The following is an 18,077-nucleotide window of genomic DNA, read 5'->3' on the forward strand; positions in this document are numbered from 1 at the left end:
AAGATTGGCTTATCCCCTGACGCCCGAGGTTTAATATCCCTTCCCAAATTTTAATGTTTAATAACAACAACTCCCGCTCTTCTTGTTACTCATAATCATGTCCAATTCCTTTTTGAATCTTGGTAAGTTCTTGGCCTCACCGACTTCCTACGCCGATTTCTTATTGCATGCCTGAATTAGTTTGTTACCTGTTTGATTGACTGTCTGGGTGAGTTGAAGCATTAACTATATAGAAGTACTTCCTGTTGCTGGGCAGTGATTTCTGTCATTCTAGGATTGTTTAAATATGAGGCACTTGTAGATTTGTGTATGTATGCACTTTTATTGTTTTTGACACCTGAAGAAGTAAAAAAATAAATATTTGATCACACCGCTGCTTACAGGATATGATAGTTGCACTGTTGTGTCTGTCATGACCCTCAGGTCTCAAGCCTGGGGTCATGGGGAGTGGCTCCACTCAACCCTCCACCTGTTAGCCTGGGACTCATGAACCCCAGCCCCAGTTTGAGACTCCACCCCTGAGGTCCTGTTGGCAGAGTCCGGGAGCAGCTGATTGGCTTGCTGGCCCTATGTAAGGCAGCAGGATTGGAACAGGAAGCTGTTTGAACAACTGGGCTCCATCCTGCTCTGGACTGTTGTGCCTTGTGTTTCTGGCTCCAGCTCTGGCTTGATTTCCTGGCATCCTGACCGGCGTGACTCCTGGCAGCTGGCTTGTGATTCTGATCTCCAGTTTGTCTCCTACCTGTGATCCCTGGTATCCGGACCTGGCCTGACTCTGGTCCCAGTGTCAAGTGGTTCTGACTTCCCAGTACCTGACCCAGCTGACTCTGTCTCATGACGGTGGACTGTATCTCTGACCACTAGGTCTGGACGCCCATGACCCCGCTGTGACAGCCTCATGAAAGGTTGAATTATTTGCTACGGACATTAACTAACCACCAAACGCTCTTTGAAACGCACACACTTAGTAGCTCCTACATGATATTTTCAGAATAATGGAGAAAGAATTTAACAGAAAAAAAATCAATATTTGACACCAATTAAAATCGAATACTTTCAATCCCAGTTGTAGAGCCAAGGTGGAAGAGGGAATATCTTTTATTGGACCAACTTCTGTTGGTGAGAGATTCAAGCTTTCATGCTCACACAGATCTCTTCTTCAGGTCACCCACTATTCTCCTGGGACCTACAATGCTAATCCCAAACATAGGTCCCTATCTCCACCTGCTGGAGAAGGGTCTGAATTGCAGTTCCAAAGCCACAGGGCAATCTTGATGCATGTATTATTCAAAGCAAACAGAAGATTGCCTGCTAAATTCACTTAAAAATTAAAAAAAACCAAACAAACAGTGAGCTGCCAAGGCTGTGCTTCTAGCAGTTTGCTTTTTGTTTAATAAAATCCTCTATACTTACAGCTTAATTTACTTCACTCAGTATTTATCTTTGTTTATCTGCCTCAAAACAGGAATTGTGAGCACTTAAATAAAGGGATTGAAAGGATGTTTCATTTTCCTGGAGCTTGGCTTCTGCTGAAATGCTCTTTAGTCACTTCTTAAAGCAACAGTCTCAGAATCGTGACACAGATTCCTGCAGCGACAGCGTGTGAGGAGACATCTCTTCCATCTTTCAGACTCATTAGCACTTTAATAATAATTGAGCCAATGTCCTCAGGAATCATTCCAGGATTGGACCCTGCAGGCTATTCTCCACAGCTTTGTCTAGTTCTAAATGATTCAAGCAGTGGGGCTTCTGCACCGTCCCTTGGGAGACTGTTCCACAGTTGTATAGATCTCACTGTTAGCAAGCTTTCCCTGTTATTTTGGCCTAAATTGTCCTTTGCTTAATTTCAGCTGTGTTTCCTAGTTATACTTTAAGGGACTGAATAATTCCTCTCCTTCCAGGGCTTTACATCCTTCTAGAAACAATAGTCACATCTGCCTGGATGAAGTGTTCTCTGTATATTTTCCCAGCCTTGTCAAGACTGCATGGGCTGGTGTAGTGTAGATCCCTGGCATTCTGCAGTTGGAGATCAACCTTTGAAAAAGCAGCTTTGGATGTGAAGTGGGGAGTCGAGTTCCATCCCCTAATGCTGGAATGTGTAACTCGACAGGGAATCCAGAATGCTCAGCTGTGTGTCGTAGGTCCTGTACTGCTGACGGAGTCTCATGTGGTTCAAGTGGCAGGTAATTTGGAGAAAGTAGGGTCTGATGCGTTCTGTATCCTCTGTTGCCGTAAAGTTCCAAATGGTTTGCAATGTAGTGACAGCTCTGAAATCCTAGGTGGCCAGGAGGTTATTGCAATCCACATGTGAATCTGTTTAGTAGTGTATCTCTTTATTACAGGAATCAGATAACAATACTGACCGGTTTTTCACTGATCCTTCTTTTCCAAAATTGGGCTCCATTCTCTGCTTAGCTCCAAAAATATGGTCTGAAGAAAATGTGGTGGTCTTTCCATAGCAGAGCTCCGCACGCAGGTCCCTTGTGTGGCACAGGGTGGCAGCAATGTGCTGTTTGAACCAGATCTCTGCTCGATGGCAGGGTAGCTAGCATTGCTTCAGAGAGTCCCTTTGTACATTTACAGCTGCCTTTAAAAAAAAAAAAAAAAAAGAATATTCTTATGCTGCGGCATCAAAGTGCATCTCTAGGAGTGTGTGGGAGTGAGGGGAAGGAAGGGCAAGGAATCCTGCGAGGTACAGATCTGCTGTGGGAGAACAGTACAGGCAGTTGAGAGAGAGAGAGAGAGAGCACAAAATTGGAGGCATGATTTCGAGCTGAATCAGGCTGAGATCGCTTTGGAAAGTCCAGGGGTTGGCTAAAGGAGAGAGGGGAACCCTCCTACCACTGGACTGGACTTGGGCGGCTTCGTGGTGGAGCCGCTTAGCAGAACAGCTGTGGGGTGTTTCCAATAAAGCCCAGGACTGGAGGAGGCCAAGGGCTGCACTCTCGAGGCCCTGTTCGCCACATTAATGGGGAAGCAGGTCCAGTGCTGCTGAGCCTTCAGCCTCTGCATCCCAGCTGTCCTCCCCACGGATAGCATCATGCAGGAGGTGAGCGCCCCAGGCCTGCCTCACTGCTCCTTCTCTTTTGACTTATGCCTCTTGCAAGGAGGAGCGTGTCCCACACTGTCCCCAAGGCAGGTGAAGCTGCCATAATTACCACCCAACCAGCTGGTCTCTGAGTTTCTGTATTGTAGAAAGAGGGATTGGAGATGGGCACTGTAACCAACTGGTGTAATTTGCACCTTCCCTCTGACTCACACCACCCCCACCATGGAATCACACACTGATTTGAGCAGATGCAGGCAAGATTTGTCACCTTAGGTGGCATGAGTTTGCAGGGCTCAGCTCTCAGTCCCTCACCAACTGTAGTTAAAGGAGAAACCCAGGACCAAGAGGGCACAGATGCTATCTCTGCTTCCTAAGCATAGTGAATTCGGTGCTGCTGAAAGGCGCTGGGTTAGTCCTCTCTCTAGAGCAGGGAGAGCCAAGGGCGCAGCTGTGCAAAGCGTTGCTACGCAGCTCTGCCAACTTGCCCTGTGGGGCATGGTGGGATACTTTTCTCCAGGGTCGAGTCAGTCCTTGATAGCTCTACTAAGCCTGGCAACAAGGGTCACTGAGTGATTGTGTGATGCAGATACAAGTGCACTGGGAACTAGCCTGAGATCCACCAACTCATTTCATGTAGGAGCCACAGACCAACATGTCTCAGTTTTGGTCCCTATTGGTCTGGATTTGATGGGGTGATCTAGAAGCGAAGGGCTCTCTCTCCCATTACCTTGAGCTGGCCTGTCTCCCCCGGAGTTCTCTGCTCTGTTGTCTCCCCAGAGGCAGCTGAGGAGCTGTTCTCCCAGGGGCTCTTGCAGTATCAGGGATTGTGCAGCTATGGTGGCTGTGTACAGTAGAATGTCCCATGCCTGAGCTGCCCTGTCTGTCTGTATTAGAGGCTAAAATGCTGAGTTGGGGGGGCAGGCAGAGATCTGAGGGTTTGGAAGCAGCTGGTTGTAGGTCTGCAGGTTGTCTGTGATGTCTGATCTCTGATGGCTGAATGTCAGGTAGTTGACCGATGGTTGCCCAAGGTAGTTGTATGATAACCCCAGCGGTATGCCTCTGTAGTGAGATTGACAAGCCTCTGTCTCGGACATGGACAGAGAGCTGTCTGGTGTGTGTGAGAACTCTGGGCTCTTATCTCCCTGATTCATTGTCCCCTTCCCCATCCACGCGCACTGTCTGCCTCCCTCCCTTCCGCTGTGTAGGTCTTGTCTTTCCCTCTACCTTGCCTCTCTCTGAGGACCATTTCTCCCCTGCGCGCTAGAGCCATTTGTCAACACAGTGATTCAAACTGATGAGCTTCCCCAAAATGATTAAGTGGATTGTTTTTCGGGGGCCTCCTGGCTCGGTTCTCCAGGTGTAGGCAAGGGGACTTGGGGGAATTCGCCAATCCTTGAGAATTGCAGATTCTTAAGTAGGCAAACACAGTGCAGTCTCCTGCTGAAGACGATATTGTTGGAGTTGAGAACAGTGCATCTCCCTCACCCACCATTGTGCCTCAACCCAGGTGCTCTCTATCCAGGAAGGAGAGGGGCCAGGGTCACAGGTTGTGGCCCTGATTGCGGTCAATGCCTCCCTTGTCTGAATGGGCTGCATTCTTGGAAGGAGGCTGCTGGGCTTGGGACTTGCTGTTTTTCTGGCCTCTGAGAACATCCCAGATGTGAAAAGCAACATATATATCATTATACCTGCCTCTGGAGATTTCCATTACTTGCATCTGAAGAAGTGAGGTTCTTACCCACGAAAGCTTATGCTCCCAGTACTTCTGTTAGTCTCAAAGGTGCCACAGGACCCTCTGTTGCTTTTTACAGATTCAGACTAACACGGCTACCCCTCTGATACTTGATCCCAGATGTGGTGATCTTCTCTTTAAGTTGATAGCCCCTTGTTCTGAGAGGTGTCATGTTCTGGGATTGCGTGGAGGCAGTTGGGGTTTGTGGAAACAGTCTGGAAACCCTCTAGTGCAGTGGTTTTCAACCTTTTCTCATTTGTGGAACCTGAAAAAATTTCGAATGGAGGTGTGGACCCCTTTGGAAATCTTAGACGTAGTCTGCGGCCACCCAGGGGTCCACAGACCATAGCTTGAAAACCACTGTTCTATGGTAACGACAGCCTTTCTCGGACCTCTTAGCCATAGTCTGTGGACTCCAGGGACCCACAGACCACAGGTGGAAAACCACTGCTCTAGTGGCATGATTTTGCTCCCTCTCTGACAACAGGAAAAAAGTCTCTGCTTTCTTCATGGTTTGAGAAAATTCTTTGCCACTGAGTCTCTCTCTAGCAGACCAAGTTTTCCACCACCACTGCTCATGTTTTCTTCCTTCCCGCTTCTCCCATTGCATGTCATCTGAGAATCATGAGGAGGAGTATGGACAGCAGGGCGGGAGGGGGAACTTGGGTACCAGAGTTCCAATAGCTATAGACAGGGAGCGGTTCTGTGCTTCACTGATTTTTATTCCTTGGCCTTCTGGGAAGCTTCAGTTCTATCAACGTATGTTTTGGAATTCAAGCGTCATCAGGAGCGGACCATGGCGGTGGCAGCCATCTGGCCCTCGTGTTGGCAGCTCCAGCAGAAAGGCCAAGGATTGAGCGGACCTCAGAGACAGTGCTCACCTCCAACTTCTGGGATCCTCTTGCCAGGCTAGAAGACTATTCTGTTTTAGTCAGTTACTTATATGGCCCTGTGATGGGGCGTCTGCCCCATACTTACCCTGATAGGGTTAAAACTCAGCCTGGAGGGCTGCAAGGAAACAGCCAATTAGGGCAGTGGCTGCAGCAAATTAGGGTGACAGCTGGACCAGCCAGTCAGGACCCAACCGGCCCACATAAAAGGAAGCTGCAGGCCAGAGCATATGGTCTGCTGCAGGAAGCCCAAGGGAGGCGACTGGCTTCCTAGAGGACTGCAGAGACTAGCACCGTGAAGAGGACTACTAGGGCTTGCATTGCAGGCCTGAGGCCCTGGGAAGAGGGTGAAGGAGCCAGAAGCAGGAACTGAAGGTGCTGAGGCTGTGGGGAAGTAGCCCAGGGAATTGAGACAGACTGGTGGAGAAAGAAAGGAGGGGCAGTAGGAAGTTGTTGTTTACAGAGTCCTTGGACTGGGACCCAGAGTAGTGGGCGGACCTGAGTCCCCTCCTCCTCACTTGCCGCTGAAGAAGTGGCCAGGCTATGGACTACCAAGCCGCTGCGAGGAGCAGCTAGAGTCTAGACTGTTGCAGGAGGAGTCCCCTGGAAGGGGGGAACCCGGATTGTGACACGGCTGGAGGGCTGTGCCACAAAGCATAGGCAGTGAGACTGTAACTGGAGTGGGTCTGCAGGTGGAGATGAGCATGGGAGAGCCACCACCATCGGAGGGCACACCTGCTGACCAGAGCTAATTCCTGAAATGGTCATCAGGAGGTGCCAGTGTGGTGAGAGACCCCATGACAGGCCCTCATCAGTGCTGTATCTAAGTGTCTGCCAGAAGTGTATTGAGAGATGTGGCTACCATCGGTTGTGCATGGTTCTTTCTTTCTCTCTTCTCCTCTCCAAGGATAAGCTCTGTGTGTGGGGGGTTAGTTTGTTTTTTAAAATAACGTAACGTACGATGGGGATGCAGCTGGAAGTGTTTGGAGGAGAAGTGCGCCATACCGTGAAGTGGAGCATAGTGGAGGGTCTTCGTTCCTGGAGGAATGAGTTTGTTCCACTGTGTTGGACCAACCCCCAAGAAAGCGCCGTCTTCTGAGCAAAGCACCATACCCCTTGCGGTGGACAGTTCCTCTGCCGCTGAACGCAGGTAACACACAGTTCTATAGGCGCCAACTCCATGGGTGCTCTGGGGCTGGAGCACCCACAGGGAAAAATTCAGCTCCCCCCCCGGCCCAGCTCACCGCCGCCTCTGCTCCACCTCCACCTCCTCCCCTGAGCGTGCTGCTTCTCCCCCTCGCTCCCAGCACTTCCTGCTGCGAAATGGCTGTTTCGCGGCAGCAAGCGCTGGGAGGGAGGGGGGAGGAGGGGAACACAGTGCACTTGGGGAAGAGGTGGGGCCAGGGCAGGGATTTGGGGAAGAAGTCCAATAGGGGCAGGGAGGGGGCAGAGTTGGGGTGGGGACTTTGGGAAAGGGGTTGGAATGGGGCTGGGGGAGGGATGGGCAGGGCCGGGGGGGGTGCGAGCACCCACTGTTGCTGGGAAAAGTTGGCACCTATGCTCAGTTCTGCATTTCCTTGGTATCCAACACAAACAGTGCCGTCCCGCAGCATTCTCAGGCCCTACCAGAAATCAGCCCCTGGCTGAAGAGGAAGCTGGCTATAGATGTACCTAGGAGAGACTGAAGAGATGCTGGTATGAAGAGGGAAGTGCTTTGAGAATTACCCTCCCGAAGAATGTCTCAAGGGCATCTGCTCTCAGCTTGTTAGGTAGGTCACAGCCTTGGGGTCCTTTTGTACCCCTTAGTGCTATTGGATGATCAAATAATCATGGCAGCAAAGAATGCCCTCTTTCATCTGTGATGAGCCAGGAGCCTCAGCCCTTCCATTGGATTCAGGCCCGACCATGTGATCTGTGCATTTGTGACTTCCAAGCCTAATGAATGCAACTCTTTGTGGCTAGGAATGAAGCCACACCCCCTGAAAAAGCTCCAGGTGGTGCAAATCACAGCAGCCTGGCTACTTAGCCCTACATGTCGCTGCAAACACCTGGCCACTGTGCCTGGCCCCCATTGATTTCAGGTCCAGTTCAAACCATCTATGGGAGTGACCCAGGCTACCTCAGCGATCATCCTTACCTCCATGACCATGACTTCCCAGGACAGCTGCGTTCCGCCAGAACAATGGTCCTGCTGACCAATTGGCGAGGCTCATGAGCATGGGAGGTGGAACTCTGCTGGGGACTGGCCCTCTGCTGTGAGACTAGCCTGTGCATGAGATGAGAACGGGCTGGGGCATCATCACGCTTAATGCACAGCCTGTTGCTGAGCTACCCCTCAGTGAGTTCTATGCACATGCACACACAAGAGTACAGGTCAGTCAAGTGATTTCTTCTACAGGTTGGAAAGGAAGCAAGAGAGGCAGATTGTTATTGTTTCTATTTTTAAATACACACTTGGGCAGAGATGCTATGGTGATGGCACCCCACTGCTACCCAGCTCCGCTAGCTAGCTAGCACGTTGCTGTTGTGCGATGTGGGCGCCTCCGCATGAGGGACTGGACTGAGACCTACAGCTCACTTCACATAGGTTGCAAAACAACCGGGGAAGGGCACAGTGTCCCAACTGGCCTGGTGGTCCCTGTTGACCCTCTCATTCAGTAGCCAGCACTCTGGTTTCCTCTTCTGGAGTCTGCTCCAAGCAGGATTTTGCTCAGCTCAGCTGGGAAGCATTCAGGTGATGGAGTGAGACAGACAAGATTTTGGGTCTCTCAGATGGGTCCCAAGGAGTTTGATGGCTGTCCTCTGGGTGCCCATGAGCATGCGTGGGTCTAGCGCAATCTCCCCTGGGTCCAGAGAGGGACTGATAACCCTGTTGGCTGTTCCTGTTTTGAAGATGCTGCTGTGTGGCTCAGGCTGCAGCCTTTTACAGGGATCCTGCTTTATCTAGCGGAGAACTAGAGCTTTGGCAGGCTAGGTTATGATTGTATTAGGAGTCCTTTGCAGCTCTGATAACACCCTCTCCCCCCCGCCCCCAATGTGTCCTGCATTAAACCCTCTGTTGGTGGCCATAGTTCTCATGGCTGAGGAGGATTAGGGTGGCCTGGCTTCCCCAGCAGGAGTCTTGTGACCTAGGTTTGCTGAGCAGTTCTATGGGGGTGGTAGGAAGATCCCAGAAGAGAGGAAAGCTGGTGCAGTGGTTACAGCATGAGACTCGGGAGTCCATGGTCCACCAGCCTTCCTGTGTGCAAGTCATAGGTCCTCTCTGCACCTCAATGTCGTCCTCCCAGCAGGGTGGGGAGGGTAAATACAATCCAGGTTGGAAGGTGCTTAGATACAGCAATGAGGGCCCAGAGAAGTACGGAAGGTAGAAGTAAACGGTTTGTTTTGTTTGGTTCCCTTGAGCGCGACTCCGTAGCGAATACCTTAACCGCTTGTTGTTTTTCCACACGCAGATCTGGATGTTCGTCAATGGCCAGCGGCGGGGAAGCCTTCCTTGAGAAGGGGCAGCCTGGGCTTGTGGCAAAAGGCTGCTGTTGTGTTCAAGCTCAACCACTGACTCATCCTGAGGCCCTGGGCAAACCACAGCTGCTCCGTGCCTCAGTTTCCTCATCTGTTAACTGGAGGGGGGTAATAATACTTATGGGTAACTCTAATTCTGGTGTTTGTTTCTTTCTAAGTGCTTGACTTGGGAGCCTAACGGACGTTCTTTTCATGGGCATTTTCCCTCTCTCGTCCATAAATAGATTGAGTGGTTCTGCTCTTTGGTTAGTCACATTGGAGTACTGTTTCTTAGAGCCTTGCAGAGAGGGTTTGAGCTGAACATTTCTGTGGTATGGTTAATTTCTTTGTCAATAAATCTGAGCCCCAAGAAAAGGGTGAGTTTGGACTCTGCGTAGTGTGTGGTCTGTGTCTGAGGCAAGGGCCGGTCAGGAAAGCACACTCCTACGTGACTTTCCATGTAGGCCTGTCTGGCAGTCAGGGGGCAGGCAAAGCAACGAACCTACCCCTTCCATCCATCCATCTCTGCCATAAGAAGGTGAACACCCAATTGACTGCATTGGGAGTAGTGTCCACTTATGGTGAGCTGATTTGGGTCCATGTAGAGACCAAATCAGTATAAGCTCTGCTCACTGGTCCCCCCTACCAAATGCCCAATTTGTGCAAGTGACATTACTTGGCCACTTAAACCCCATTCTCCGACCAACATCCCCCGGGCGAGTAACATGTCCTGCCCTTTGTGTCTGGATTTGCCTGTTTAGGAAGTACTGAAAATACCTTTTCCCACATCCCCCAGGCCGATTTAATATGCCAACCAGTGGGTAAAATAAAGTAGGCCAGTTAAGGCACTGTATGTAGCCGAGATGGCTGCGCTGGTTCTGGGCTGCAGCCCTGGGAACTTCAGGGGTTTGTTTAATATTCTGCCAGCAGATTCCTAAAAAGCCAGCGTGCACCGTGTGGTCATCGGCTAGCAAGGTAGGAGAGGGCAGCCTGCTGCTGCCGCTCACTTGTTGACAGCAGCATGACTAGCCAGCATTGCTAGATAAGCAACATTCACTCATTGGGCCCTGTTTAATATTGTCCTAGCTGAGTTTGTCTGGCTCTTGCCCACAACTGCAGAGGGTTGAGAAGAGACTATAACATTCACGCTCTGCTCATCTCTGTTGCTTTCCATCCAAAGATCTCAAAGCACTCTGCAGGCATTAAGGTTCACAAGAAGGGAGGGCGGTAAAAGGGGGAAACTGAGGCACAGAACAGCTAAGTGACTTGCTGAGGCATCATTGGTAGCACTGGGAATAGAATCCAGGCCTCTTAATTCTGAGTCCTCTGCTTTCGACGGAGAGGTAGAACTGTAATCCCATTCCATATTCAGAGAGAGTAACGTGGTCTGACATAGGACCAGTAGCTGGGCTCTCCTGAGTTCTGATTCTGGCTCTGACCCCCAGCCACCAAGAGGGTGAGTGTCAGTCACTCCCCCTCTTGGCCTTGTTTTCCTCATCTGTGAAATGGGGATCCTGCTCCTCTGGCACAAGGTGGCGGGCATTCGTTTGTCTGTGTTTGTGAAGTGTGGGGTGGGGGGAAGCTGACTCACAGGTTATCAACTTCCCCGAGGAGATACAAAAACAAATAAACTGTATCTTCTAATTGGCCCAGCTCCACAGGGACATGTTCTCACTGTGTCCCACCTTTACCCAATAGAGGGCTGCATTTCCAACTCATTTACATCTGTTTTACATAAAATTTACATTAAACGAATGCACACTCCCTGCTATTTGTCTGTGTTTGTCTCTTCCTTGTTTGATGAATAGATTATTGTTTGTGGGTCAAATTCAGCGGCAGTTAGATTAGCTGACCAGCTTTGTCCTCACCCTGCTCTTAAGGGTGCAACTTGCCAACATCCCAGGTAGCTGCTCCCCAATTTCCTCTAGGTGTGTTATTCCTGTCCTGTGGGGGTGACTCCAGTACGTGGTGAATTAACAGGCTGCAGGGTTTCCAGGGCACCTGCCTGTCCCTGGCAAGTGGATGTGGAACCTTATTAAAATCTTAGCCTGGACCCTCTCAGCCTTCGTTCGTTCATTTCTTTAGGTGCCACCTGAGAAATGCCGCTACATTGTGGGCTGCATCCTGAGCGAGGGGGAGGAGAAGCCGTCCGAGGAGCTGATCCGACTGTTCCAGAAGTTTGGCTTCAAGATCTTCTCCTTCCCGGCTCCCAGCCATGTGGTCATGGCAACCTTCCCATTCACCACACCCTTCTCCATCCAGCTGGCAGTGAACCGTGTCCACCCGGCCCTCGACACTTACATCAAGGTGAGCGACCATTCCGTGCAGAATGTGTCAGTTTCATAGTGCACCAATAAATGCCCTCTCCTGCCATTGGCTGTTGTGGATGCAGCTGGTAATTTACCCATAATAACTTCCTCTCACTCAGTCATGTGGCCTCAAGTCCTCTCTTGCTGTTAACCTACTGTATCTGCAACAGCCATCTTGTAATAATTTACTAGTCTTCTCTCCATTCAGACATATTGATTAGTTGGTTTCCTGCTAAAAGCACCGCCTTGTGGTTAGGAGTCTATCAGGTAAGTGGTGGTTCCATGCGTCTGCCTCTCCATTTCAATTCCCTCCTTCCTGTGCAGTGGAGGGAGCTGAGTGCAAATCTCGTTACTCCAGTGGGGCTAGGTAGAGATCTCTAGCTGGTTTAGGGTTTAATGAGTAGTTTGGCTTAGAGTGTACTAGAAATATTTCTCCAATCTGGGAATGCCCTGCTCTGTGTGTATAAGTGGCAGGACTCTATAAGCCAATAATGCCCAGCATGTCGTTTGTGGAATTATTTTAGGTTCAGCTCATTCTTTCTCTGGGAGGTGGTTGTCACTATGGAGAACAGCTCCATCAATGACCGTTTAGCCAGGATGGGCAGGGATGCAATCCTATGCTCTGGGTGTCCCTAGCCTCTGATTGCCAGAAGCTGGGAGTGGATCACGGGATGGATCACACAATAATTGCCCTGTTCTGTTGATTCCCTCTGAAGCACCTGCTATTGGCCACTGTCGGTAGACAGGATACTGGGTTAGATGGACCATTGGTCTGACTCAATATGGCCGTTCCTATGTTCTTTTTACTACAGCCTCCTGGGTTAGGGTGGTGTGCTGGATATGGGTGTTTGTCTATCCCTTTATCCCAGGTCTTCTGGGTATCTCCTGCTCATTACATTTTCTTTCATATCTCCCTGCCAAGCTGTTTTGTCAAATCTCCCTACCTGAGGCTCCCAGCTTCATCCTCCTTTTCTATCCAAGTCCTAGACTTCCTCCCCTAAAGCCTCTTCGTAGCTGTCAGCTGAAGATTCTTCCCTTCTCTGCATTTTGCCAAGGCTGTTCCGTTCAATGGGCGGGTTCCATTGCAGGCTGCTCCCTTGAAGTTTTAGACTTCTCTGGGTTTCAGCGTTCCCCCATCCAGGGAGCACCCATCTCAGACATGGGAAAAGATTTGTATGGATCTGCATGGAAGCAAAGCTGTGTGGAGAGGGACCTTGCATCTGGCAAGGAAAATATTTTCAGGAAGTAAGTCTCAGCCTACCCTGCAGAGCTCTGAGTGCAGGCCCCTGGGATGCTGAGCCTGCAGAGTGGAAACATTCAGGAATTTTCATATTTAAATTTTGTTTTGAATGGGCTACTCACTGATAGGACTGGATAGAAACAGAGTGATTCCATGCAAGAGTGCACACCTGGGGCTCTGGGTCTGTGTCTCGGTCCCGACTTGCAGCACCCCTTCTCTTCCGTTCCTGTGGCATTTCCACTTTAACCTGCACCTTCCTAGCTATTTCAGACCTGGGCGTGAGGCGGTAGGACCCTGCAGGTAGATGCAGGGTTATTCTGCTGACTCTCGCTGGCTGCTAGAGCTAGACCTATTGGGCCACCTTAAGTCCAATCAAGGTGTATAAAAGGGTGTGTGTGTGTTTCTGATTGGAGAGAGACCTGGGGTCTGGGCTGGTAGGGGCCCTGCCCAGAAGCCCCCAGGAACACCCAAGCCGGGAGAGAAATTTAGGCTGAGTTTTGTTTTGTTATTTAACACAACAATGGAGGCAAAACTCAGGAGGGGTGAGTTGGGATTATCCCCAGTGTGTATATACTTGATAAGCACAGGGTGGGGACTCTGCCGGTGCACAGGCCACTCTTGAACAGAGATGGTTTGTCGTGGCTAATTACGTTGGTGGCTTAGTGATGTGGACAAATGGAGATGCCAAGGGAAGCACCAGCCTCCTTTGAATGTGAGGGACCTGCACCAGGGTTTGAAGCTGGGTCCGGCGGGGGGAGACGCTAGCGCACTCGCCTTGCTGTAGCACCTACCCATCGAATGCCAACATTTTCATCCGTTCATATGGAAGCAACTATTTATAAACCTCTAGTTCCTGGCGCAAATCCCAGGCCTGTGGGAAACAGAAATATCTTCCTCCTCCTTTGTGCCACAGGATGCTGCCCCAGCCAGTGTACACCCAGTGGGTCATGAGAAGCAGCCTCTTCTCTTCTGTCCTTGGGCAGATTCCAGTGGGGTCCAGCAGGGGGTGCACTATTCAGGCCCCGAAGGATGGGCTGTGGAGGGTGGCAGGGAATCAGGAGAATAGAACCCCTGTGCCATTCCCAGTTCTCTGCCCTCTTCCTGTTCTTGTAGCTCAGCCTTCTTGGTAGTTCCTGTTGGAAATGTTCTTGCCTGCATATTTATACCTGCCTCTGGAAATTTCCACTACATGCATCTGACAGAGTGGGTATTCACCCACGAAAGCTTATGCTCCAATATGTCTGTTCGTCTATAAGATGCCACAGGACTCTTTGTCCCCTGTTGGAAATGCCCACCTGGGCTGCACATAACAGGGGAGGAGATGGGTTACTTGGGGCCAAGGGTAGCAGTGCCATGGGACCGTACCATGAGACAGTTCCCCTGAGTGACTCTGCCAGCCCTTGGGCAGGTTGTCGAGATGACAAGGGGGGGTGGTGGTGGCTGGGAGAGCATCAGGTTTGTTAAAACAGTGCTTTGTGGTGCAGAGATGACGTTTTCTTGCTCCAGGAAAGGTCCTGGAGAGCGCATCTGTCACACAAGAGATAAAATCATTAGAGCTAAAAAGAGAGCCACAGATTGTGCTGGGAACACCTGGCAGCTTTTTAATGAGAGCTGCCTTTCTGTTTAAAAAAAAATCCAACATCTAGGGATCTTGGGCGTTCAAAGCGAATAGAGAATAAGAGCTTAGACTAAAACTGTTGCCTTTGAATCGGCAAGGCAGGACTGTCTGTGTTCAGGAGAATATCCCCCGACTCACATGTGTTCTTAGCGCCACTGGAGCATGTCCCGGTCAGGATCTGAAGCCAGGAGCGGTAGTTGAGATGAGTTTTGTGTCTCAGCCCCCTACTGTGGGACTGTCAGGGATGGGAATTGGTCATCCTCTCTTGGAGAACTGGAGAGGCAGGTCACATCCGGGGTTGTCCTGGCACCTGATCATGAGCCATTGGTCAGGATCAAACCCTGCTTCATTTGTAGGAGAATCTAAGATCGGCCTGAGCCTGTTCCACCCCCAGTTTGGAGCAGGGGTATGTGGCACTTTTCATCTATAGATCTCTAAGCACTGTCTAGAAGCCCACCCTTCTAAAAGCATATCCTTGGTATGCTGATGGGGGTGGGGGGATCCGAGGCCATGTTTACAGTGGCAGAGGTAGGAATAGAACCCAGCAGTCCTGACTTCCACTCTCCTGTTCTAGCCGCTAGGCAGAAGATGGGGGGCTGGGGAGGGGAACACGAGGGGATTCGTTGGCCCTCGAGGGTACATCTCAGGATAAAACAGGTATGTGTGGTGCTTTGCTGTGAGTTCTCTCCTAGGTTCTCACCCCACCTCTTCATGGCTTTCTGGGGGTGAGCCCAGATTTTTTGCACTCAGCAAGATTCCCCTCCTCTCCGCCTAACTCCCCAGCATTTACTTCTGAGCTGTGGTTCATGCTGGGTCTCTGCTGTCTGGATGCCCCCATGCCAGTGGGACTGAGAAGTGGTTACAGTGGCAAGGGCTTACGCTGGTGGTGCCCTAGGAGGATGTGATGCTAGGAGCCGTTCTGAAATCTCTTCCAGCCTCAACTGTTTCCGCGCTCATGGGCGAGGGCTCTATGACTGTAACAGTGGCTAGACCCAGGCATGGTATAAGCAAAAACTCTGCCAGCTTCTGTAGGCAATTGTGCCAATGCCTGTGACTTCCAACCTGCAGCCCCCCCCCATTTCAGTTCTGAGTGTGCCAGTGTCTCTTCATCCTGACCTGTGGCCCCTGCTATTCCAGTCCTGGGCTTCCCCCAACCCTGGGAGCCTCACACATCCCTACCAATGCACCATGATCCGGCCCTGCAGCCCCTTGCTGTTCCAGCCCTAGGTTTCCCACAGCTCTGCCAATGCCCTCAGTCCTGACTTGCAGCCCCCCCCCCCACTTCAGCCCTGATCCCCCCGTCAGTGCCCCTCAGTCCTGACCTGCAGCCCCGGGGCTTGTGTTGAGCAGAGACCGTTGTCCTTGTAAACCATGTGGTTGTTTGATGTGAACAGGGACTAAGAAGTGGGCTTGTCACCTCACCCAGGTTTGCTCCTGAGCCTTCAGAGATGTCAGGCTCTTGCCTTCTTCCTCCCCCGTATGGCGAGCCCCCTCGCTTTATTCCCTTTCCCAAGCTGTAGGAAGTGTCTGGCTTCGGAGGCTGGGGGAAGTCAGAGTTCCCCCCAGGCGCTTTTCCTGAAATCTGAGGTGCGCCAACACTGGCACTTCAGTGGCATCTGCTCCCCCGACACCTGATGGCAAGGCAGGGGGGGAAAAAAAAAAAAAAAAAAATCAAGCGAGAAACTTTCATGCAAACAGGTGACCTGTGCACCATTTTTGAGGGAAATTTGTGTTGCCATGGAGACAGCTTCTCCAAAGAGCTCCCAGCCCCGCCACTTCCCTTGAAGAGCCCGAGGCGCGGGCGAGAGAGTTTGGCAATGTCAGGTTTGAAAAGATTCTTTTAATGAGAGTCGGAGGGCAGGCGTGCTGAGCACAGGAGACCCTCTTTCTGCTGCGCCGTCCCCGCGGGAGCTGCAGAGACGGAGAATGGGATTAGCAGAGAGAAGAGGCATCAAAGGGCTGAAATGCAGCCTCCGCTGGCTTTCAGGAGAGAAGGCATTAGTGCAAACGGATTGGAGCCCTTCAGAGGGGAGGCCAATTTAGCAGCCCAGTAATGAGGAGAAGGAGCCGGGAGAGGAGGGGTGGGAGATGGGAAAGAGATGAGGTGGAGCCGAAGAGACTGAGGGAAGCAGGAGGCGAGGTGGGGGAGTGGGACTGATGGGGGAGTGGGGGGCAGGAGAGGTGAGGAATGCAGGCATTGGCCATAGTGAGTGTGAGGTTTCTTGGGAGTGCCCCTTGCCACCACCTGCCCTTAGCTTGTGGAACCCTTGTCTGAGCTTGCCGTGGGTCAGCTCCCCAATCCCCTGGACAATGCAAGCCCTCTCGGCCATGCAGGCCCTTCTGGCACTCTTCAGGTGGGCAGTTGGCACACCCCTACCCTCAAGCCCCCTGAGCATCTCCCAGGAGCAGTGGTCCCCAAAGTTTTGAGGGTCATGCCCCCCTTACTGCTGTCTGTGCTCCCTGCCCCTGGGGCTGGGAGCAGGGCTGCTACTGCAGACAGGGGTAAGGGGGCCACAGATGGGGTGGGGGCTGGGACTGGGAGAGGGGCCAGAGCTGCGGTGGGGGAGGGAGCTGAGCCATAGCCGGGCTGTAGGGGGGCTGACAGCCAGGCCTGTGGCCAGGTGTGGCTCTGCTCCCAGCCACGGCCCTGGGCCTGGAATGGAGCTGCAGCCAGTGGCTGAGTCTGGGAGCGGGACTGGAGCAGAGCTGGGGGCGGGAAGGGGCTGGGTGGTGCTCCCTCCCAAGGCCCTGTGGTGGCTTGCCTGGTCCCTGCTGCACCTTCTTCCCCAAAGGTTCCTCTGTGCCCCCTTAGTGGGGTATGCCCCACAGTTTGGAGACCTCTGCCCTGGAGTGTCCAGCCCCTGCTCCACTGGACATTCGCAGTGTTCATTGCTTAGGATCATAGAATATTAGGATTGGAAGAGACCTCATGAGGTCATCTAGTCCAATCCCCTGCTCAAAGCAGGGCCAACACCAACTAAATCATCCCAGCCAAGGCTTTGTCAATCCAGGCCTTAAAAACCTCTAAGGATGGAGATTCCACCACCTCCCTAGGTAACCCATTCCAGCACTTCACCACCTTCCTAGTGAAATAGTGTTTCCTAGTATCCAACCTAGACCTCCCCCACTGCAACTTGAGACCATTGTTTCTTGTTCTGTCATCTACCACCACTGAGAACAGCCGAGCTCTACCCTCTTTGGAACTCCCTTCAGGTAGTTGAAGGCTGTTATCAAATTCCCCCTCACTCTTCTCTTCTGCAGATTAAATAACCCCAGTTCCCTCAGCCTCTCCTTGTAAGAAGTGGTACAGCCCAGCATACCAGTTCCCCCTCAGATTGCCCCTCTGAGGAACACCCAGCACTGAGATGTGCTTATAGTGAAATCAAGTGTTAGTTCATTTATCAAAGCAGAGAGGTTCATGTTGGAGCAATTAGAAGTGGTGGCGACCGTTACATATAACATCACAACATGCATTCTACAGCCTAGCTATTCCCATGTCTTGTAGAGTAGTGTTCACCCCAAATCCTTGCAGCACATTAGTCAGGCTAGCTGTGACCCTCTTTTTGTGAGCCAATGATTCAGTTTATTCCTTTGCACTCCAAGACAGACCCAAATAATCCTTGTTCCTAAACAGGACACACCCGGCTGCTGTTTGTTTCATCCTGTTGATTTCCTCTCCCGTAGATTTTGCAGTGTATTAATTTGCACTTGCTTCAGTATGCAGCTAGATCTGCAATACAT

At 51.3% G+C, this 18,077-nt stretch overlaps 1 protein-coding gene across 3 annotated transcripts in view; it reads left to right on the forward strand.

Moving 5' to 3' along the window:
• The window catches only part of TEX264 (testis expressed 264, ER-phagy receptor), a 127,359-nt gene that overhangs the window by 16,878 nt on the left and 92,404 nt on the right, over positions 1–18,077 (forward strand). For all 3 annotated transcript variants that reach the window (XM_054034959.1, XM_054034957.1, XM_054034958.1), the window contains exon 4: positions 11,255–11,476. In XM_054034959.1, coding sequence (XP_053890934.1) covers positions 11,255–11,476 — 222 coding nt within the window. The remainder of the gene's footprint in view (positions 1–11,254; positions 11,477–18,077) is intronic.

The sequence above is a fragment of the Malaclemys terrapin genome, chromosome 7 (assembly GCF_027887155.1).
Source record: "Malaclemys terrapin pileata isolate rMalTer1 chromosome 7, rMalTer1.hap1, whole genome shotgun sequence".
In the NCBI taxonomy this organism is placed as follows: domain Eukaryota; kingdom Metazoa; phylum Chordata; order Testudines; family Emydidae; genus Malaclemys; species Malaclemys terrapin.